Consider the following 25,846-nt stretch of genomic DNA (forward strand, 5'->3'; position numbering starts at 1 on the left):
TAGCATTGTTAAACGTGTATTTAAATGTTGTATTTTACCATATAAATCAATCATCAATTTACAATTTAATTATCTTTAAAAATAAAATACTTATTTTGGACTGCTTTTGAGTTTTTTATTGCACACACAATTAGTTTTGAGAACTAGAAATGTTTTTTATGACTCATTTTTAAAAAAATTGAAAAAAATCGTTTTCGAAACCTGTTTTGCTTAAATTATTAATATAGGATTCGAGTATTTGTAAGAAAATGTAAGTCATCACAACAGCTTTTCCATTTTAACTGTTATTATTTTTCAAAAAAACCAAAGTTTAATGCACTCTGTTTAGTTATTAGTAAACTTACAATGATATTCCAATGAAATTGATTCACGTTATGAAAGTTTTGTCAAAGGAATTATGTGAGTACGAGTCGATATAGATAAATAATGTAATTTTGTAATGATGGGTGTATGTAGGTATAGAATAAATTTACATTTATTGGTTACAGAAATAAACTATTTGTCTACCCACTCCTTGTGAGCATTTCGTTTATTTTTTTTAATACTTTTGACAACTGAACCATGAAATAGCGCCCATCCTCCCATGTTTGGAAATGCAGAGGGAGATGAGCAAACCGCTTAATGGTAAAGAAAGAAAGGGATGAAAAAGATCCGGTGAAACGGGTTCGGGATGGTCAGGCTTTTAGCGACATCTGAGGGTGGTCGCTTTGTGAAATAAAACGAAGCCGTTTTGTGGCCTCACTCCTTGAAAATATTTCGAAATTCCCAGGTATTTTATATAAAGATACATTATCCAGCTCAAAGCTAACGGTAATTAGATAGATTTCCAACCCGGTTTATGCCGCCATGTTGAAGTGGATATTTTATTTTGGTCGCAGAGTGGATTTTGGTCGAATAAGCTATTTAATTAACGAAAAAGGCCTTCTTTACGTTAGGAATTCATTCAATCGTCTCAGTGAACGATAATAATTTTGATAACACAACTTATATATAGAAAATATATTAAGGTAAAATAATAAGGTAAAATAAGGTTTTTTAATCAAATTAAACTATTTTGAATTTAAGCACTTTTTATTGGTACTTTATCCAACCAGTTTTGACAAGAACGTTGTCACTATCAGGGTTGAACATGTAATTTTATTAAATAAGAGTACATTGTTTTTAACCACTTTTTATTTGTAATTTTCTCCAACCCATTTCGACAAGAACCTTGTCATCATCAAGGTTAAACATGTACTGTTAAACTGTTTAAATAATGTTTTGCCTTTAGGGCTAGGTTTAAAAAACTTTAATCCACTTATATAATCTAAATATTAAATACCAATGTTGGATGACCTTGTCAAATTTATTGATAAAGTAAAAACACATATTTTTAGCGTGACCAAACCTTTGTTCACAAATTTTTGTCCAATTAGGTTTGTTGTTTATTAATATCTCTTGAAGAACATATGACAAGATATATAATATATAGACAAGATATTTTGTGAATAAACTGGTAAGACTTTAATAAAAATACGAAATTAATATTTCCAATCGTCTTCCTCGTATGTATAATAAATGGGTAAGAACCATTTATATTTTTTATATTTCATAAAGGTCTCTGCCAATAAAAAAATACCTAACTCAACCATAGATGGTGCCAAGAATGTGAAAGAAGGTGTCGAATGAAGTGTAAATAAAACTTCCAAAATTCGAGACGAGTAGTTGTCAATCATTGATACTCTTCAAATTATGATCAATGTTACAATAGGATAAAGTAATCGGTTAAACCTGCCCATGACAGGTCATAGGGTTAGGACATACGCCCTATAATACCCAGACTTCCATGTTCTGTTAAAGAGTGTAGATTAATTTATAAGAGTCCTTAAACTACATTTGCTTAAGCTAAGGTTTTATTCATATTATTCTCTAATATTGAAAAATCGCTTAGAAATAACCACAACAACACAAAACCTCAAAATCGAAAAATCTGGGCAGCAATAAAATAGCTATTGCTCCAATCACAGCTTACATATTCTGTAAGTAATTTTGAAAATATTTAGTGACATTTTTTTGACAAAAATTAAAAACTGTGTTTTGTGACTAGTATGTTTCTTTCCTACGTATATAACCTTGCGTGTTGTGACATCAAATAATATTGATATTTAAGCTAAGTCAAAACTTTGTATATCCATACGTATAGCTATATATGTCTATCACACGTTTCAATGGAATACTTGCCGGATATTAAAACCTCCCTGTCACATTTTTCATGGGCTTATTCAAAAATTTCTTACACAACCACGAACCCAATATCCCATTGAATTTTAGACATCACCAGTTTTCTTTCTGCTTTCTTCCCTTTTTTCGTTTTTTCTTTCTGCCTTTCTTTAAGGATCATGTTATCTGCATTTGTAAAAACAGTTTATTTATTTTATTTTAAATCAATATTTAAAATAAAATAAATAAACAGTACAATTACTGTAAATACCAGTTAAGAATATGCTAAAAAATAATAGATAAAATATTAGTTTTCACTGTATATATGAATGTATACCTACGTATTGATACTTTTGCATACAGTAACTTCCTTCAACTGAAGTTAATTCTTTTAATTAATGCTCTTTTTTATTAACAGTTGATCACGTTAATACTGCATCGATCAAAAGACCCTAAGCATAATTTCTTATTCCCATTTCAATAACTTCATCATTACTGCCTTCATATAATTTAATATTACATTAAAAATGTATTGTTCTCATGCAGTTTTCGACACACACTTGGATAAGGAATTATCCTTTGTAACAGCATGTATCCAATGTAATATATAATTAAAGTCTTTTAAAAGAAACACTAAATACAAAAGAGCTATTTGTAAATGTGAAGATCTTAAATATATCTATACATTTTTCGACAATATCGTATTTGATTACGTCATAAACAATTTTCATTCGTATAATTTTATAAATGAATATTTCAAAATGAAAACTCAGTGAGGGCACATTATTGAAATTTAAAATAAAATAAAAAATAAAAAAAACAACAAAAAAAAACAAAAAGTTCAAATGTCAGAGTGTAACAATTTCATTTTACAATTTATATTTGAAACACTAACTTTGTGATTTTCTTTATTATAATTAAAATGTAACGTTTTAAAATCACTGTAAATATTTTGTTATAGCCTAAATATAATGTCTACCGGTTTCGAAGCTAACCGATTGATCAGTCTTGTAGACATTATAATTAAGTTAAAATAAAATATTTATTGTGATTTTAAAACAAAGTAACATATCAGTTATAATTTCATTTTTATCTACATTTGCCCTGATGGAATAATTATTTCGGTAGTCACGAAGTAGTGTCTTTTAAAGTGGTATTACACAAAGTGAACAATGAATGACAAGGATAGAGATAAAAAATAATAATAAAATATGTGGAAATTCAATGTCGAAACGATGCATTTCCTCTGAAGGCAAATAAAATTTTATGAAAAAGGGTCTTATTTATGAATTGTAAATCTCTCGAGTTGTAATGAGGACAGGTGTTCGTGGAGCTGAACTTAAATTAACAAGAAAAGCAGTAATCTTGGCGAATGTTTTGATATGAGCTACGTTCGAAAAGTTCTCAAAATGTTCTTTAGAGAGTTTATTTGTACTCCACGAAGAACGGGGCTCTTCCAGCGAACATTCTGATGAGAAATGGCAAAGAAACATAAAAAAGTGTTTAAGATAAGAGAGCGGAAGTGTGTATGGCTACTCAAAACAAAGTAAGTAAGAGTTATTCATGTGTGCAATAAAGATCTTAAAAAAAATAAAAAAATAAATAAATACAACCCAAGAATTAAAACATAATACTGAAACTCCAATCAGATGTAATACACAAAATAAACATAAAAAGAAAAGTGAATATATATATTTTGAAATTCGCTGAATAATCTATCTGAATAAAAATATAAATGTTCGTTTCTTCAAAATATTAAATATCCTTAGTTGTTTATCGATTGCATTAAAATTTTCACACAAACGGTGCATTTAAACACGCGCATGTGTTGATGTATATTTATAAATAAAATAAAATATCCGTTGATTTAAAATCTTTACATAAAATTTAAAAAAAAAAAAATATAAATCTGTAATACATATATAAAAACACGATTTTAAAAAATTAACGTGTTTTCTGGCAGCAATGGCAGTGATATCTGCTAAATGCTATCTGCCTAACAGCAAACGCGCAATACTGATCATTGTTCATAGCGGATAGTCTGCTTCGCAACAGCTACTTAAATATTGTATACCCACAAGCTATGTGAAATTAGACAAGTGCGTGTTTTCTCTTTTCTTTCTTTTTATTTTAATCAAACTGTGCCACATCAACGGGTGGTTGGGTAAAGATAGTATCCAAAAAGTTTTAAAGCTTTTTAAAGCGCCAAAACGGGCATTCAAAAAACTCACCTTTTCATATATTTTGTTTTGTTGTTTCTTAAATGAAGAAAGTTAAATTGTACATTTACTGGGTTTTGATGCTGAGCATTAATGGACTAGGTAGAGCAGAGCTACTTTTATCTTCGGTTAGGAGATTTTCTCCTCAATCATTCCAAGTTAACGCCATAAGGCGGGGTTTGAGGTTTTTATGGTGTTAAAGTTGGGACTAGAGGGGATCGGGAAGAAACCGTTTATCGAGAAAACATTTTGTTTTATTAAGGGGGATATAAAAAAATAAGAGTGGGAGGAAGATTATTTGCGTACCAAAGAGAAATATTTTAACAGTTTTGGTTGAGATGATGTTCCCCAGACGTCCACGATTGAAACTTTGTATAATTTATACATCCCTTATTTATAATATTCTATGTTAAGCTTTCTCTCTTTACTTGTCAGAACTTAGTTGTATACGATTTATTTTTTTATAAGTGTTCACTTGATTCACAGAGGGCAAGATTTATCTCACAGACGTCACTCGACAGTTTTATAATTAAAAAAAAATCTATTGGATAAAATATATGTTACCATATTCATTAAAGCGATCAACGCTGCCATTTAAATTAATAACGGTAGTTTTTTTCTTATGAATAATCGATACTTGCTTGATGAGTAAGTTTGTAATTTGAAAATAACCTTATATATGCTAGACATAAATCACAGCTATTATAATATTCCTTAATCGGTTCTATCGTCGGGTCAATATTGAGGTACTGATTATTCAGTAAGTTAGCTTTAAAAAATATAAACCTTTTTTAATTTAGGTTGGTTAATACAACTTTTTATAAAAATTATAACAATTCATTGAATGTCTGAGTAAATAATTCAAACATAAATGGGAGCGTCCACCGCTTTAGATAAAGAAGTATAAAATTTTGAATTAATTGCAAGATTTTTTAAAACATGTATCAGGTTTATCCAAACCTAAAATATAGCAAAATTTTAAAAGTGGTTAGTAATATCAAAGTTTATTATAATTTTTCTGAATATGTGTCTCTGATGTTAAAAATACACTTTTTTGAAAATTCGATAAAAGAACATATTTTTTTTTAAATGGGGTGGTTTTATATGCAAGGCGGGGTGCATTCCAGTCACGTCCCGAATCGGGTTGCTGTAGAAAACCATTCACTGTCAATCGACTTGACAACTTTTGAAAATGTTTTGATGCTTCTGTTAGTGAACTCTCTTCACATATCGCTCACTCCTTTCAAGAACGTCATAAATCAAAAATCGTCAATTTTCAGTTGTGCATGTTTTCGGAATGTCCAGAAAATGTACTAAATCCAAGCAAAAGAGGCATATTTTTAACTTAATATTTACCCTCTACAGGGCAGAAAATGTTGTTTTTGCATTTTGAAGAAAATGTATTGTTTAATTATTTTTTTTTATATATTAAATATTTTTAAAATGGAGAAAAAACCTTCAGGTTTTACCTAAAAAGATCTGTTGCACAGTAAAAAGTTCAATAACAGGCTTGATATCTATTTTTTATACACTGTGTTATATTTTAAAACATTAAAAACGTTCTCCTGAAATATCGAATTTTTTGATTTATGACGTTCTTGAAAGGAGTGAGCGATATGTTATTTAATTTCGTATTCAAACTAACACTCGCAATAAGGAAAAATACTTGGTTAAACTGGTTATACCAATTCCTTAAATTCGTCGTATTGTAATTATGTAACCAAATTTTAGCAGTCGAAATGCGATCTCTTAGTCGAATTTGCGGCAAAACGATGTATGATAGACAGTACCTAGAATTGTATAGCCATATAAGGACCATCAGTACATTTAATCTTCACATTCGTTTGAAAATGCTATAACTAGGCGAAACAACTGTCACAAAATTAATTTTTATATATTTTCAATAAAATACAACTTATTAGACTCAAAAAACTGTGTTTGATTTGAAAATCAATACATAAATTATTAATGTATTTGAATATCAAAAAAGTTGCTCCAGAGAAAGAAATTTGACTATAATGAAGATGAGGTTAGTGATAAAAATAAAATGAAAGCTTTATTATAACAGCTTATCGAATTTGTTATGTCGGTAGATGTTTGTCTTCTGTCTGTTCAGGTTGAATGCTTTTAAACTCGTGCTTTATGGTCTAGAAGTAATAATGCTTTGGTTAATGTAATATAATATGAGGATGGGTACGTAACTACACAATAAATAATAATGTAAATACACGTATCCATATTGCATATCGATAAAATTGTATCATTTTTGTTAGCGATAAAGCTCATAGAAAAAGACTTCATATTAATGTCCGTAAAATATTGTTCTTTATACTTACTACAGAGTTTTGCTTCAGGCAACACTATGATACAGAGGATTAATATTACCCTTTGTGCCTTCTCATTCTTCCATTTTCTGCTTTTATTTTACATATATCGATGATTCACTTCACTCTGAATTCCTTTACTTACGTTTTCAGATAAAATATATTTTATCAGACTAGATACAAAGATCCGAAGCGCAGGACTGGTCACCTTCCAGGCATTTTGCTGACAATCCAGTTGACAAAACTATTAGACACCCAGCCTCCATCGACTGCAGATGCAGTCATGATATGACGTAGCACATCTTACAATTTTGTTTTCATTTAGCAATATACTGAAGCAATAATTCACAATATTTCGGAAAATTCTCACGTAAAAATAAATAACACCAGTTTTTTGTGACAGTAATTTATTTCGTAAATGTTAATTCTCATGTTCATTATAACCCATTTTATTAAATATTATGAACTTATAAATAAAATAATGTGCTTATTTTTATTGACAGAACCTATTTTATATTATATCCATAATATTTACAGGAAAAATATGTATATACATTAATTTACTTAATTTTTACAAACTAAATATTAATTGATTGATGTGATGACATCTTATTACATACAATATCAAAATCATACTATACAAAATTATTCATCAAAAAAAATAGTAAAACAAGTCGTGATAGATATCACTAAGCTGGATTGAATATTTTAACCCTTACCTTAATTAAGTACATGCCTTAAATTTAAATGTTTTTATGTAGTGTTAAATAATGTTCAATTTTTCAATAAAAATTTCGAATTTTGGAAATACATGAAATATAAATATTTATATGAAATTTTTACGATTTTTTATCGAACAAAACATTTTTTTCATAAACTGTTCGGATATTAAGAAATTCTAGAAAAATTGTAGTCTGACGTACCATGTCTATATAAATAGAAATCTCCTTAAGGTATTCACCGATTGCTATATATTTTTACAAATTTGCATTCAAATGACTTTTTTTATCGTAATGGTAGTGTCATTTGTTGAACTTAACAGCAACACAAGCAATGTCAAATATCGATCATGGCGGATAGCGTGTTTTTTGACAGGTGGTGTCACTATCGATTTCTCTTGACAGATCTTGTCACATTTTAAATATTTTTGATGGCGTTGTTGTGTCGTATTTTTTGTACACCTTCATTCCTTCACAAGCAATATTACATGAATCATCTCAAAAATGTGTACTTTATAATTTATTTCGATTTCATTTTTTTTCTTTTTCATTTTACCAATCTGAGCCCTAACAACGCGTTTCTGGGTACAGCTAGTAATAATATAAAACAGGATTAAATGTGTTTTTATTTGGATTTCTATTCCACATAATGGAATCTCGTATACATAAATTAAATCGATTCAAATTTGGTGCTTTTTAACGTGAAACTCTAATATGTAAATATTTATGAATTGAATGAAATAAACGGTTATTTTACCCGTTTTACGGTGTGAATTCAACTATCTATTTTAATAATATTTAATCAATTTGCTACTCTGAAAATGTAATAAATATTACATTTCACCATACACTACCTAATAAATAATAATATGAAAATCGAGGATTGCACACAATGGGTACATTTATTCACTTAATTTCATATTTCCCTGATTCGCTTAATTCATATTTAAAAAAAACTTTTAATTTATTTTCTCAATAAATGTAAAACTCTTGTAACCAAATGATGATATTTTATGTTTATTAATACAATATACATACGAATAGTTTAGAGAACTATGACTGTTCTCAAAACTAGTAATGTTTCAATTTATAAACACAAAAATGGGTTTTTATACAAGTATTTAATTTTTATATTTAAATTTTGTTATTGCATATATTTAATGCCGAATTTGTTAATTATATATTGCAAAACTCATTATATATGGTGGCCCTTAATATTATCTTTTTATATTAAATCAACCATATTATTTATAAAAAAAACAATTGGTACCTAGTCTAATTTTTTTTTTAAATAATTGGAATGTCAATTAATTCTTAAAAATTTAGAATATTTACAAATTTCATTATTTCTATTAATTGAGTACATAATGATTTAAAACCCGATTTAGTGTTCATGTCACCGTGCGAGGAATGAAAACAGTTCGCTAACGATTACGGCAACAAGACACCAAACACTCTTTTCGCTGCTCAAACTCCCCCTCGAACTCTTCCTTCTCGAAATGGCGGCCATTTTGTCTCCTGTGATTAGAAAAAGAAAAAAGTTAGCGACAACTCGACAAAAGTTTCAGCAAAATGTCTCGAAATCCCTAAAGCTTTACTTTATTCCACTGACACTTTTCTTTGTCATCAACATAAAAGCATTGATGAGCTTACAATAAAGCTACACATTAGTACGCAATCTCGTGTATTGGAAGTCAGGATACGTAGATGGGATTCATTCGGGAGATTTGTATCTCATCTTCCTAAACATTACATAAATATATAGCATAGTACAGTTCTGCCTTTCTCTAAATAGAACGGGAGGAATTTGTAAGTACAAAAGTTCTTAGTACAATTTATCAGTAAAAAAAGGGAGAACTGTGAATACAATTACATGAAAAATATATTCTCCCAGGCTCCATCCTAATTTATCGTCTTTATAAACCATTAGAGTCAGCTCTCCTCGTCCTCAGGTCCTGTAAGTCATTCTATCATATACAAATTCACCTAGGCCATGCCTTCGAATCGTGTTATCTTTCTGTAGCATCCATGAATTTTTTGGTCTGCCTCTAGATGTTTTTCGAGAAAGATCCATGGCGATCGCCTGGTTAACAATATGTACAGGTTCTCTACGTCTAATTAAATGAAAAAAATGCAAACGATTATATAATTTAATTATTTATATTAAAATAAATAAGCAAATAAGATGATTTTTGCAGATAAGTATGTGTTCATAAAATTTTAAGTCGAAGAGTTACCTATTTAATTAATTCATTTACATACAAATATTTGCTCTGTTCCATCCTTTTGAATACCTGAATCAATGAGTCCTGTACACGAATAAAATTTAGCATATCACTCCCCTAGTGTTCTTTGCTCTCTGTTACATGTAATTGTAGTTTGTTTGTTATGTGGGTTTACACGGGTCGAATTATGCCGTGCGGCGAGGCACGGCGGAAATCGACACGTGTAAATAGTTGATTCGACGGGCCGCAGGTAGGTTACTGATAACGCAAGTTACAATGTAAACTAGCTGTGGCGACGCATCGCTTGTGTTGGGTGAAAATTGGCTGATGCTTTCCTAAAGTAGAGAATATTTTCAGACAAAATTAAATTAGGCACTATACGGTGGGTCGATTATTTGCACGACAAAAATCGAACAGTGTAAACCCTCCATTAACAACCCAATCAGTTTGTAAAAACCGTTTCATATTTTTACATTTGTACATATATCTAATGCTAAATGTAACTCAATTCAATATCCTTTAAACTTTTTTTTTTTAAATAATTTATAAACCCTTTTTCAATTGATTTTAAAAGCAAAATAGTTATGCTGAAACATTGTGAAAATATTACAGATGTGAAAGGATGATATAATTTAATTTTTTTAATATAAGTTTTTATTAAAATAGTTACAAAAAATGTAAATAAAAAATAATGAAAAAAATCTAAATAAATTTATGTTACATGGCAAATATATATATATATATTTATTTATATATATATATATATATATATATATATATATATATATATATATATATATATATATATATATATATATATATATATATATATATATATATATATATATATATGTATATATATATATATATATATATATATATATATATATATATATATATATATATATATATATATATATATATATATATATATATATATATATATATATATATATATATATATATATATATATATACATATATATATATATATATATATATATATATATATATATATATATATATATATATATATATATATATATATATATATATATATATATATATATATATATATATATATATATATTGTAGTTTTATTAGAAATACTGAGAAACGTTTTGTTATTGAAACTTTTTGGTATTAAAAGTGATATGCTAATAAAATAATATCATACAAACACGAAAACAAATACACAGACGGGAAAATTTAATAAAGGTTGTTAAAACGTGTTAACAGTTTAAATTTCAACTTTTTTTTTCTAAAAATATTTTTAAAAAAATATCTGTTTTATAGTTCCTCAAAAGTGTGTACTTCTTATTTTGTCACTTTCGGTTAAAAATGAAATCTTTGAAAATTTCTTAAGATGATTAAATATTCATAAATGATTGAAATTATGTTTTTTGATGACATAATTTTTAAACCATTTTTTTCGGTATTCAATATTTTTTTAATGACGTCAAACAGTTTCGGCAAACACGAAAATTCGTAAGCCTCTTTTCGTTTTACTGTATACACAATTGATGGCATCATTCTTTATATGTGATTTGGCCTATGAGCTTTAGATATTTGGATTTTTGTTCCAATATATTCATATAACATCAAACTGGAAATGTATTGATTAAAAAATTACTTTAAAAATAAGCAATTGTTCCCCGGAGCACGTTTTGTTATATTCATTAAATGAATATTTAAGCTTTACGTATCCAGCCTTGAATTTCAAGTAATTAAACGAATTTCGTTTATTGCCACAGGCAAATTATTTGAAGGTCGGACGATACGATAAGATATTTTACATATAACATTATTCCTAAATTGATGAGAAGGTTATCCTAATTTACTGTGGTATGATCGTATAACCGCAGATTGCCAAGGGGAAAATGTGTTTTTAGTGGTGTAATGAATTTGTTTTTTTGTGTCTTTTACTACAAGAGGACCAGTTGGCTGAATAAATATGAACTAACTTGTTAATATTGATTAAGGCTTCTACCAAAATCATACTTGTAATATCAAATTCAAAGCTGGTCTCATCAGTTAAATGAGATGTGTGGCTACACGTGTATCAGTTAATTTTTATTGAGATTTCGATCTAACAACTTTGTGATTTGTGTTTATTACTACTAGAAGCCCAGTTTGCTGAATTAATACTAACTACCTTGAAAACATTGATTTTGTTTTCTACCAAAGTCACAATTGTATTATAAAATACAAAACTTATCATAACAGATATTTGAGATTGTATCGCTACAAATATATCATTAAATTTTTAAAACTCAAAAATTAAATCTCTTAATTATATCAATATAAATATAAGTTAATTAGAGAGCAGTAAGTATTATAATAATTTATTAAAATAAATTTACGATACCCACCTTCTGTTACAAAGACGTAGATGCTGGCTGGCTCCGTATTGCTCGCACTGCAGGTGTAGTTACCAGAATCCGTATCCCTTGCCCCGCGGATGGTCAACCGAGACTGGCTCTTGGGTCCAGGCTCAGTCTCCACGGTGATGCCACCGCGAGCAGTGTCATAGTTGATCATGCGCTCATTGTGGTACCAAAAAACATACTGAGGCGGTGCGGGACTCTGCCAAAAAAATGAATACCAAAATAAAAAAGGAACAAACAAAATATATTGCCTTACTCGGGTTCAAATCAATGCGTAAATCATCGAATTTGACCATTTCTATAATCGTTGACTCATAATTTACCCAAAGCGATGTTTGAATTCAGATTCAATTGTATCCGGGCTAAAATTAAAATGATTTTATTATAAACGTACTTCGGTAAGTCAAGTGTAGATAATACAGGTATTTTCTGGGGTGCAATCAACTTTAAGAATTTGATCCTTCTTCTAATTTCTTAAGCATTTTAAAAGAATTTGAAGGTCAGTATTTTTAAAATTTTGTTCAAAACAGAATTAAAATTAATGATAATCTTTACTTTTACCTCGAAGGTATAAAGTTTAAATTATGGACGTTACGTTTGTTGTTAAAATGTTAGCTACGATATGCAATCGATGCCCATGATTTTTTTCTTTACCGACTTAAGAAGAACCATTCGGTTATATAAGTGTAAGTAAAAAAATGTATATTTTATCTGCTTATTTTTAATAACAAGGAAGTTAAAAAAAAGGATTAACCAAATTGCGTTTTATTTTTGAGGATTAATTTGCTTGAAGCACTAAATGTACATCATTAAGAGATGTAATTTATTATAACTTTTATCACTATACTCGTGTAACTGTTTTTATGTGTGTTTTCAATATTTTATTGTCGAATAAAAGTTAACACCCTATGTGTGAGTCAATTTTAATTTTAATTATTGCGAGGTTTTGAACATAATAAAAGTGAAATTCAAAATATTAAATAAAAATCAAAATATCATATGGATTTTGTCATCTCTGTTGTTTTTCTACGCTTTATCATACGCATTCAATGCTCACTACAAAGAACGAAAAATAAGAAGGCTTTGATTAAAAAGCCCACAGCCTCTTCTTTTTTGACCCCCTTTAAGCCTTAAGCACTCTCTTAGATAGCCACTTAAATAAAAAGTAGAAAAATATTTCTTTTTTTTCCATAAAACGCCTTAATGTTGATATTTATTTTCTTTCGCTTCCATCTGCTCACTGCGTCTCTATCCGATGCTTGGCGAAAGAAAACTATTTGCTTGTATTTACTGCCTTCAATACGACCCCCTCTCGCGATATATAAATAAAAGACTTCAGCCTTGGCTAACGATGCAATAAAAAAGATTTTATTTTCTGTCGTTGATGTATCTAGAAGTTTTTTCTTCTATTTTTCTAACCCTGAATATCGCTTCCCTATTTATTTGCCAACCGCCTGTGATTGAATTAACTACCTAATTTATTACATCAATTGAATTACTTGTAATAAACGAAATTCTGATAGATCAAATCGAATTAATATTTCGAAATAATATCAACCCAAACGGGTCCGTTACAAAATTTTGTAAAATGAATGCCTAAAACTTTGGTCACTTTATTTCATAAATGAATATCTTTCTCTCTAAATTTAAATTATTGAATAACCGTAATTAAACGAACGCCTTATATTTCTAAGGCTCTTTTGATAAAAATTTTAAATCATTATTTTGGTATTACTATTGGTACATTTAAATTTCATTTTATATTAATTGATATAATAATACCACCAGCCTCTTAACCAAGTTTTTGAAAACAGGGTATTAATTTTTCATTTTATACAATTAAATACGATAACTAAACATTGAAAAATATATTGCTCAACATTTTTGTATTCAACATATAAATATTTAATTAAACGCTGATTTTTGAGTCAACTAAGTTTTATTATATTGTTAAAAAACACATAAAAATCAATTTTGCGACACAATTTGAAATTCATGTCTAAAAAAATCAGTGTTTGATTTAACATGTAATATATACAGTTACGATTAAAAAAAAATAATACAAAACAAAAACTCCATTTACAAACCTAATCGGTAAACTTAATGGATGTCCGTACGAAATGCAAAAAAACGGTTTCTTTTATAAAAAAAACAGGAAATATGAAATTTTTTCAAAGTTTATAAATAAAAATAGAGAGAATGAAACCTGGAATTTTATTTTATTAGTTACCAATAATTCTCAACGCATTGCTGTTCTATAGTAGGGAAAGTCTCGATTATTCAACCTAAGCCAGCCGTGGCAAGGTCGGATAATTTGTGATTTATTCCGTATTCTTAATATCTTTTTTGGCAAAAGCCTATTTTTAAAATGTCAAATTAATAATTTATTTTTAGACACTGTAATCTATTTTGGTATGAGATAAAGTTATATTATTAAAACAAATCGATTGTAAGCACACGAGGCTTTGGTTATGAAAATTTGATGCTCAGTAATTAAATTGTTTGATGTCGATCATTGAACCGTACACTATTCGAATATAGAAACCTTTACAAATTCATATATAAATACTACTTGTATTATTGTTTAATTTGTTCAATCCCAACCTAGGAAGTTGAACGTTTAAATATAATATGTACCTAGATAATATACGAGAGGTACAAATTGTACTAGACATTTCTACAAAACTGGCAAAAGCTAAGAGTTTTCAAATAATATTGTTACCGTACTGACGGAAGATTCTTGAGAAAGTAGTATTTTAAAACCCTTTTGAAATCCTTTCTAGACTAAATAAAGATATGAATTTATTTCTACAATATTACGTCATATGAAGATGCCGAGTTTTAGACAAAGTTCATTTGCGTTGCAGAAATATTATGAGTAATATTTTTTGATGTTTTGTTTTATTTTTCTTTACGTGTTTATTTACATGTTTCCTATGGTCGATAAATCAAATTCACAAGACGAAATATGTCAAACTGAATAAAAAACGACATTGATGTTTTTCGTCATTTTAGTTACTTTTTTCAAACTAAAATTCGACTCTTCCGCCAATTTATAGCTTGTAAAATCATCAAAATTACAGTTGAAGAGTATCACATTTCGTATTATGGCAGTCAAGAAAAATTATAAAAATAATATATCGATAAATACGATATCACGTTAGAGATCCATTTACTGCGTGTGGGGCAAAGGTAATTTGGTACGTTTCAAATTCTATCAAATGTCACACTTAACTCAAAACACTATTTTTTTAAAGTTATGGCACCTTTAACGTACTGGTGCGATATGAGTTTGTATTTCCTTTGCGTAATTTATCATCCGATATTGAGACTTCTTGATTTGATGGAAAAAGTAATAAAAAATTTATATGATTTTTGATATTATTTTTCTTCCATATTGATGCTCTTCAATGAAAATCCGATAGGTACTCGTAAAAAATAGTTCATTAAATATATCGGCGGAAGTAATTCATATTGGTTTTTCAGTATTTTTCAATCATATCACCGAGAACACTCGTCTTAAAAGACATCATTCTTCTTCAGAATTGTTGAGTTTAACATACTACATCAGTCATCTTCTTGTGTCCAGTTTTGAATAAAGGCCTCTTTCTTGGACTTCCACAGTTTTCTGTTTGACGCGACTCTCTTCCAGTGCAGGCCCGCCACTTTTTTAATGTTATTGGACCATCTTGTCTGGGACCTACTTTTGCTTCTACGTCGTATTCTAAACCTCCAGTCAAACACTATTTTCGTCTATATATCCTCAGACGTACGTACCACATGACCTGCCCAGTTCGGCTGTCCAAACTTAAAACACAGTAAGGGACATTTTTTTATAGAAAGTTTTTTTTGCATTTTTGGACTAAGTAGAATCTACTTAGTCAAAAAATGAAAAAAAAAGTACCACAAAAAAATGTCCCTTACTGTGACTTTGAGTTAGGACTGCCGAGTTATGCGATTCTTTGAACCACATCTTTTACCTTTGTCTTTTCTCTTACTCAATCATTCATACATCGGTCCCTAAGGGATATGTTTAGTATCTTTCTCATTAAGTTCTTAGAGTATGGTTAAGTAGTAAAAAAAAAAAAAAAACTTATCGGTTATTTGCAGATACATTTTGCTTCTCCCAAATTGGTCCAACCAAACGAATTGATAAACGAATTATTTTATCTTTTATTTTGCTTTCAAAACTGACAGCATAACTTGGCGTAGGCAGTAGATAGACGTTGTCTTATCGTTTAGGGGAGATTAAAACCTATGTTTTTTTCGCATGTGCCGTAAAAATATAAATTACTTTCTAAAAAATTGTATCCTTTTCTAATTTTGAAATTATTAAGTATTCTTGTATAGATATTAAGATTATTTAATAAGGCATAAATGTAATCGATAAGAATAAATGAACGCAGTTCATGAGCGCATTTATATCGCTCACTCCTTTCAACAACGTCAAATATCAAAAAACCGTCAACTTTCAATTATGCATGTTTTCGGAATGTCCAGAAAATCTACTATATCCCAGCAAAAGCGGCGTATTTTTAACTTTATATTTACCCGCAGGCAGAAAGTGCTGTTTTTTGCATTTTTAAGAAAAACTTTTGTTTAATTCTGTTTTTTAAGTATTGTAAATATTTTTCAAATGGAAAAAACCTTTCGGTTTTACCTAAAAAGATCTGTTGCACAATAAAATGTTCAATAAGTGGCTTGATATTTATTTTTAATACATTTAATTTTATTCTTAAACATTAAAAACGATCTCCTGAAAAATCGAGTTTTTTGATACACGACGTTGTTGAATGCATTTTCCCACCGTGTAATATTTAGTGCGCTCAGAGAAGGTTAGAATTTAGGGTTAACACATGTGCTTTGTCCTTGTGTCCTTTGTCTCTTAAGTTCATTACTGAGTATTATTTGATCGGTTTGTTGAAGTGTGTTCTTTGTGTTTAGACATCAGTACTGCTAAGAAGCGAAACATTGTGCTTCGACTCAACTGATTGGCGTTGCCAATCGTTCGTTAATTTTGGCAAAATAAATATTTGTTCCACATAGTACTTTTTTGTCTTCCTCACCATCAAGTGTTCCAGTATTTTAAGTCGTTACACATTTTATTAAATACCAAATTATGAATGAAACTTTCCATTATCTTAAACTCGCATATAAAGATTACTTAATCTCACATTTAAAATTAAATAATGATATGATTACTACATTAGTATTATATGAAAGCTTACATTATTTTTTTTATTAATTATTTAATCATAAAAAGTTTTTCTTATTTCTAATGTGGAGCCTATTATTATTTTAAATTTTTCTACAAATAAAAATAAAGCGTTTTAAAATTAAAATAAAACTTTTCAATTTGAGTAAATATTTCAAAAAGTATTATTTTAAAAAGTTTTACACAACTTAATTTCATTTTTCAATTAAATATTTCTCTTAGAATAAGTTTAATTTAATATATGTTTTAGATTGAGTCAACTTTATTTTTTATATTATTCTACGCGCATTCCATACAATCTATCACTTTTATGGGGTCATCGGTATATGAATTTCGTGCAACGCTATAGCGATTTCATATTATGAAATCGGTATAGCGTTGTCCGTCTTCCTCACCATCAAGTGTTCCTGTACTATCAGTCGTTACACATTTTATTAAATACCAAATTATGAATGAAACTCTCCATTGTCTTAAGCTCACATATAAAGATTACTTCATTTTACATTTAAAATTAAATAATTAAATAATTACTTTATTAGTATAATGTGAAAGCTTACATTATAACAATAAATTCGATATTTTATGCCAAATTATTGTGCGCAGTATGAATATATGTCGTATGGGTTATAATTTGTAATATGTAACAGAAGTTTTGACCCCACAACAGGCCATGCAGTTGAATACAGGCATCTTCAGCCCTTCTACTTACTTTTGCAATAAAATAACCGTAAAGTTTTGAACCCACACTTTTTCCACTTCAAGGTACGCACCCTTATGCAAAGATGTTATCAATAGTGATGCGCACAACCGACCGATGGAATAATAACCGGTTACAATACATACTCAAAGTTTTATTTGTGTACTCGGTTTCGATAAAATCGATTGAAATAAAAATAAACGAAACTCTTTATAAGATTTTTGTTGATACTTCAATAAAGGTGAAAGAGCCTATTGAGATGGCATTAAAGAAGTATCGAGATTTACAAGGCTTATATTCTTTTTCAAACCCTCATCCATATCCGATGGTGCATAAGGCACTGCATCATATCAACGAAGTGTTATCTTGATCGTAATCACATGAAGGAAAGGTGATCAGCTTTCTGCATCAGGTACCAGTCTAGGGCAATATTGAATTAATAATATATTATAGTAAAAAAATAATTCATATTTATTTGACCTCCTCCTTCGAATTGAACCTGGGACCTCCAGTACGGTAACCGAGCGTGCTGACCATTACACTACGGAGGCGGACAATATTTTTTAATAAAACGCTATCATTATCATCCATTGTTTGCTTTGTGTTATACCACTTTTATAAACACTTACTTATTCGTGACTACCGGTTTTGGAAAAATCATTCCATCGCAGGTCATCAAGACAATTTTATCAATACTTTTAATATAGACAAAATATTTTTTATGTTATTATATTTCATGCAATATTTTTCGACGATCATGCTCGTAGGTCACTGACGTCTCTAGTTCTTAGAGCCCATTCTGCGGTGGCGCCCGGCGAATGACATATCGGATCACGTACTCGGCTTCATCTGTATGCGGACGGCGGGCCGGCCGGCAGTTATGGGCGGCAGTTTGGGCGGCATCTGTGGGCGGCACTGCCGGTTCGAAGGGGGTGTAAGTGCAAACTACAGAACGACTCCCAATCACAACACCTGTTACAGTTGATTGTATTCGAAATTAAGGTGTTTTGCCTTCGGTCATTATTTTATGTACTCCTTTATTACCCAATTTCCAGCTTAATCGACTGTAACTTAGAAACTCTGTATTTTATTACTAAATAAAGCCTTATTCCGTTCACTTATTATTTTCAAATGGGTTTTGTAGTTAGTTCTTGATATTTTCACAACTTATTTAATCATAAAAAGTTTCTTATTTCTAATGTGGAGTCTCTTATTTTTTTTCCTACAAATAAAAAAAGGGTTTAAAAATAAAAATAAAACTTTTCAATCTGAATAATAATTCCAAAAGTATTTTGTTAAAGTGTTAAACACCATCTGAATTTTATTTTTCAATTAAATGTTTTTCTTAGAATAAATTAAAATTTATATTTTTTTAGTTTGAGTAAAATTTAAATAAACTTTTCAAACACTTGGTTCATTTTAAACTACCAACATTTTTAATGTGTCCAAGTATTTGTTCACAAATCTGGATTTTCTCCAGTTAAAGGAGTTATTTTTCATATTTGTTTACGCGCATTCCCATACAATCTATCACTTTTATGGGGTCATCGGTATATGAAATCGGTATAGCGTTGCATGAAAAAAACTTTTTAGAATTTGGTAGTTTAATATTACTTTTTGACATCTCAATTCACGTTATATGCGTGTAAAGTGGTCTTTTTAACCATTTTATGATGGTCGCAAGCCCCGTTAAAGCACAGACTTCTTTTGTCTTTTTCATCTTTATTAAGATGAGCATTGTAAGGTTTGTTGCTATTACAAAATTCTTGCTTTTTCTGGAGCGGGTTATGATCTCGTGGTTAGAGATTTTTCACTGCAATATTTATTTAATATCACCCCGGACTGCTACCTGAAGTGCAAGATTGATCACCTTGCCCTAATTGAATTATCGAACAAGATACTGTGTGAATTTGGATCATTAGCTTTGGATAAAGAAAATATAAATTAAATAAAAACAAATCACAAAAAAAACTCTCGAATGTTTCCATATTTATTTGTATAATATTAATTTTAAACGCAATGTTCATAATAAAATTTCAATGATAACGTGCTTTTATGTTCAAATAATTGCCTTTTTTTTTTTTTATTCATCCAATGTTATTTTAAATTTAAAATATCACTATTTCTTATTGTGATATGTGTTTTCATATATATTCTGCATCATTTTCAAACACCATATACAGTGTTTAAAAATGACGCGGAACGCATAAAAAAGCGTATCACAACAAATTAGAAGAAACAATTTTCTTCTTCTTCTAAACCTTATTCGCACCCAATGGTTAATGGGGCACTGCACACTCCTCAGGGACCAGTCCAGGGTAATATAAAATAAATATTACAGTGTAAAATCATTGATATTAATTTTCATCCCCGCCCCCTAGGAATTGAACCCGGGACCTCCAGCGCGGTTGTTAAACACGTTAACCATTACACTAAGGAAACGGACAATGGTGGTTACCAAGTGAAAATTGAAATTTAGTGTATGCCGAATCAATTACGAAAAAAGTTTTATTTTGTATATTAAAAGCATTGATAGCCTTGTGGTATAATAATATAACACTCATATATATTCCTTGGTATTCATCGTTCTCTTTGTGTAATACCACTGAAGTGGTATTACACAATGTGAACAATAAATGGTAAGGAGAGTGTTAAAAGTTTTATTGTTCAATTATATTATAGCTCCGTGATTGTTACAGTAAACTAATATGGAAGCTAAATACTAATGCATAGTTTATATGTATGTGTACTTGTAGCAATGCATTCGGTAGTATCCGGTTTAGACATAACGTCTTTATAGGATTTCCTGCCAAGTTGATCAGAAACCCAGTCGCACTGCTTCATTAAATCTCAATCACTGCATCTTGTGTAACAGCAGACTGCGCTCTATGTTTCGTGTTAATTAACAACAAGTCAAATATCACTGCAGGATTGCCAGAGAAGCGGATTTCAAACAGCTTCCTGCAGGGATAATTCCTATTCAGGGATTGACAACGTTAGTATATCACATCACAGATCCCTTAATGGAACTTGGCGTTAAGACTTATAAAAGAAACTTAACAAATTAGTAAAAAAAATATAAATAGAGATACCAATTAAAAATTTAATGACAATATAATCATATAATTGACGTAAAAAATAATCTATTGAAAGTTTTTCGCAGATGCTTTATGGTACATTTTATAAACTTTATAAAATTAATCAACTTTGCTTTAACCACTTTTTAAAATTATTAGTACACTTTAGGTTGCTACGCAATGCACATTAAAAAAAAACATTTAGGATTTTTTTACGGAGAAAAAAGTGTGGAAGTTTTTGGTAAGGGAATGTTATTAATTATGAGTACTTTAATGTTTTAGAATTTAATTAACCATGATGATGACAAGGTTCTTGTCGAAACTGGTAGGTTTAAGTGTATTTATAATAAAAACGTGGTTAAAACAAAGTTGTTTAATTTTATAAAGTTTTTGAAAAATAATCATTTACATACGTTGTTGAAAATGTTTAAACTACTGTAAAACATAAAATTGTCTTGACGAGATTTCTCACAAAACCCGTGCTTTATTAATTGGCCCTTTAAATTATTATTATCAATTTATATTAAATATATTGACGTAAAAAATAATTTCAAACGCATGATGTTTTTAAATGTTCAAATAACTGTTTTTCACTGGTGACACTATTTTACACAGGTGACCTTTTCAAACGGTGCTATGTAATTTTTCCAATGTTATTATCATACCATATTATATTATAAATATTGACATAATTTTCTATTTTTGTTTTAATTTTAAATACGACATACAACTATGTATCGCTTTAAGGTAAATTTTGAACAAAAATGACTTTATTTTTTAAACTAAATTAACTTGTGAATAATCGCCAGTCTAAATAATATCTTCTCTCTATTGAACTAAGAGGTATTTAATCGTCATCACTAACGTATTGTTTTTCATGTATAATTTTGTATATATGAGTGTGTGAATGGTATTGGTTTATGATTTTTACGAATATTGGTCTCTATACCAATTCGTTTTCTTATAAAAATATAGGATCGTCTCGAAGATGAAAAATAAAACTCGAGTAATTTTTCGTTAATATTTTTTTTTGTTAAAATATAAAAAAAAAACACGTGTCTGTGTTCCAATAAAATGGTATTTTTTAATGTTATGTGTATTCAAAATTTTATCCAAGTCGTGACATGGAGAGATCACACACGTAACTAAATATTAGAGTTCGTGACTTCTACTTAAATTGAACCAGTCTCGAATCCCACATGTTTAAAACACATTTAAAATATTATTTATGACAATTTAAATGACATAAATTTAAAAATTAAAAAATAAGTTAATTTAGGGATAACATAAAATAAATTCAAATAAGGAGTGTCGTTCATAACGAATATTCTGATAATTAGTAACTGTTAATGAAAATAAACGCTAAGAGCTTGATTTATGTTACACTTGGGATTTTATTTCCATCTAGGATAATATACGGGTATAGTATACGACATGCGAGTAGTTGCTCTACCTCCGCATTTAAGTTTTCTTGTTAACCTTCCCGCATCCAGTCGCTGTCCCGGGAGACCATTCTCAAAACGAAAAGGCCCCACCGACGGGGAAGTGCTCTTATTTTCGTGGTAATGGGTAATTTTCAGGCCCTCGTAAGTCAAAGGATGCTTAAGGTGGCTTTATCTCCCTCTCCGTCTTATTTGGCCTTAAATTATTCATATTCCCTTCTCGATAGATCCTCTTTTTACGTGCAGTTATTTCGGCGGCAGTAAATTATTCGAGCGACTAAATGGACGGGTTATATTATCCGCGTACGTTTGTCCCCGAATCCATATTAAAATATTCGCTTTTTACGAATGAGATATAAAATAAGAAAACTATAAAACGGGATGAAATCAGTCAGGTAATGAACACATTCGATAGTAGACAAGACTTATATTATTTTGATATATTTTCTTTTTAGTTTCGTAATAAATTTATATTACATTTAATTCAAAATTTATTAATTAATTTTTAATTTGATTGAATTATCTTGAATAAATCACATTTAATAGCTTAAATTTCCATAAATCGTGATTATCAAAAGAAGCACCCTTTAAATTGTATTTTTTTAATTACATGACGTCATATCGACAAATTCACCATTTCCCTCTAGAGTGCTAAACTCCGATATATCGGATGTTGGTAGCAAAAGGATCAGATGAAATATTTCTTTTCACAACATTTTGTATGTGTCTAAATACCCATTCGCAAATCTAAGTTTCTCTACTTTTGTATTTTGTAAATATTTAAATTTCATTTACTATTATCTAGGAGTCTACCTTATTTATTTGGAAAATTGTGGTTTGGAAAATTGTGTTTCAAAAATGCATGGAATAATTACATAACTAGGTACTTAATACTTAATCATTTTGTGTTTCCCTCTATCCCCTCTTCCGTTATATAATTTCCTGTGTGCGATGATTTATTTAGAAGTTAGCTATTTGTCTTACCTTCTCAATGATGCAGACGAGATTTATGATGCTGTCAGTATCCACGTGGTGCTCTCCGGAACCGAGGATAAATGCTTCCGGAACCACGATGTTAAGGTTTACGTAATGCGTCAATAACCCATTTCCGGTAGAAACCTGCGGAAGATATAAAAGTTTTTCAACAAATTGTCAATGAAACTAACGAATTTATTGCTTTTCCAATAAACTACCTAGACCGCAATTTGAAAAATCTTTATCAAGTCTCCGAATCATTATCTCCAAAGAACATTTAAAATAGTGAAATATGGATAGAATAGGTTAAGTAATATTATTATTCATATTTTCATTATTTAAAGCATGTTTTTTTGGTAAGCTATTTTTTCCTTTTGTTACAAAAATGTTAGTGATGTTAATAAATAACCACTCACCGAGATTTAAGCCTACCGATATAGAGACGTACCCGACTCTTTGTTAAGACAATGAACGCACGTCACGAAACCGGTTAGCAAAATTTTTGATGAGTAGTTATATTGGTGTATACCAACATTACTTGAATTTTTAAAACAATGTTTAAAAATGAAGTAAAAAAAAATATATTAAAATAAATAAACTATTCAACCTTATTTATTTTATTACTAATATTTATGATATTTTCAATTAATGAAATTGGTATAAGTATTGAAATTTACTATTTTGCTGCCACAATCTTGTACCATAAGAAGGACACAAAAAGGGTCTCTGAAATGTTGGTAGAAGAATTCATTTTTATACTCGGTTTAAAAAATGTTTAATATTATTTTTCAGGGTTCATTTTTTAAAAGACAATTGACCTCAAAAATTGTGATGTTTATAACATAAAAATATATTACTGAAGATTTTGATCGTGCTTGACACTTGGATGATGTTTGATACTTTAAGTACGGTACATTAAATTACAAAGAATATCGGTTTTCAGCATACCAATACATTTTTTCGTCGTATTTTTAAACGCTTTATATTTTTGTTGGATTCTTAACGATCATCAGCGATTTCAATTCAATGTTGAATGCCAGTTCAAATTTGATCAATTTTATCACATTGTCCTCATCAAGCGATCTTGTAATTTTAACTGCATCATCAACGGTATACGCAATGCTTTGTTTTATCTGAATAATTTTGTAGATGTATGACAAGTTTAAATTTCTTTTATTTTATGTAAAATTCTTCCCTATTAATCTTCTCTCATAAAAATAACATTTATTAAAAAAATTGTATCAATAGAATCTTTTTAAAATACTTTATTCGATTAGCAAACATGTAAGCTAATACAACTTTGTAAATTTAACAGTTATCCCAATTAAAAAAAGAAACGGAAATATTCCCACAAATATTATTTTATGACGTTATCAAATCAGTTTTGAATAAAACGAATTTTCACATTGGATATATACCGGCTGTCCAAACTCAAAACATAGTAAACGACAATTTTTTTCCATGATTTTTTTTTGCATTTTTGGACTAAGTAGATATTTTTTGTCCAAAAATGAAAATCAAATCGGTTTTGAATAAATAAATTTGCACATTGGATATATACCGGCTGTCCAAACTCAAAACATAGTAAGCGACAATTTTTTCTAGTACGTTTTTTTTGTATTTTTGGACAAAGTAGATATTACTTAGATGTGTATGGACAGTCAAAATAAAAATCATTACAACATTTGAAAAATATCACTTCTAGTTTAGGCATAATATTTAAGTACAATGGTATCAATAAAGCAATATGATTTAACTTTTTTTCTATCATACACATAATTACAATTTATCATAATGTGCTTTCGCTGAGTTATTCCTTACCGAGGGCGCATTTTATAATGCCTATTTATAAAATTATAAAAGAAAAATGTTTATAACGTGCAATCAAATACGACATCGCCGAATGATGCGATCCATTTCAGATCTACCAAATTATTTTATCCGTTAAAATGCTACATATTAATTCATTTTATGATTTAAAAATAGTTTAGAACAATTAGCAAAAAGAATACACAAGTCAAAGAAAAAGCAAAAGAGTAGGTACTTAGTCTCTTTACTGGAGAGAATAGCGTAACAATTTTCTTTTTTTTTCTGAGGTTCTTTGTTTTTATTCTGCTCAATAAAAAGTTTCTTTTCATCTCATTAATAGATGTCTCTAGTGATTCAAGAACAATGTTTCAAAATGGGTTCATATATATAGAACTTCCAAGAATTTGAGTAGTGTGGTCGTCAAAAATGGGTAGAATTGGTGAATATTACACGTGTGTAAAGTTATCACTTAAACCAGCCTATGATGGTCGTCAGCCCCGTAAATGCCCAGACTTCCATATTCTTTTTCATTTTTGATGAGATATCAAAAAATAATGT

At 29.1% G+C, this 25,846-nt stretch overlaps 1 protein-coding gene across 1 annotated transcript in view; it reads right to left on the reverse strand.

Moving 5' to 3' along the window:
* Positions 1-7,236: 7,236 nt before the first annotated feature.
* LOC148311769 (limbic system-associated membrane protein-like) overlaps positions 7,237-25,846 on the reverse strand; it is a 74,608-nt gene continuing 55,998 nt past the window's right edge. The window contains exons 6-8 of the mRNA XM_088278443.1: positions 23,489-23,623; positions 12,059-12,272; positions 7,237-8,979 (exon numbers count right to left, since the gene is read on the reverse strand). Coding sequence (XP_088134569.1) covers positions 8,858-8,979; positions 12,059-12,272; positions 23,489-23,623 — 471 coding nt within the window. The 3' untranslated portion in view covers positions 7,237-8,857. The remainder of the gene's footprint in view (positions 8,980-12,058; positions 12,273-23,488; positions 23,624-25,846) is intronic.

This window comes from Brachycentrus maculatus, unplaced genomic scaffold, assembly GCF_059751285.1.
Source record: "Brachycentrus maculatus isolate JH-2025_06_01 unplaced genomic scaffold, ASM5975128v1 h1tg000057l, whole genome shotgun sequence".
Taxonomy (NCBI): domain Eukaryota; kingdom Metazoa; phylum Arthropoda; class Insecta; order Trichoptera; family Brachycentridae; genus Brachycentrus; species Brachycentrus maculatus.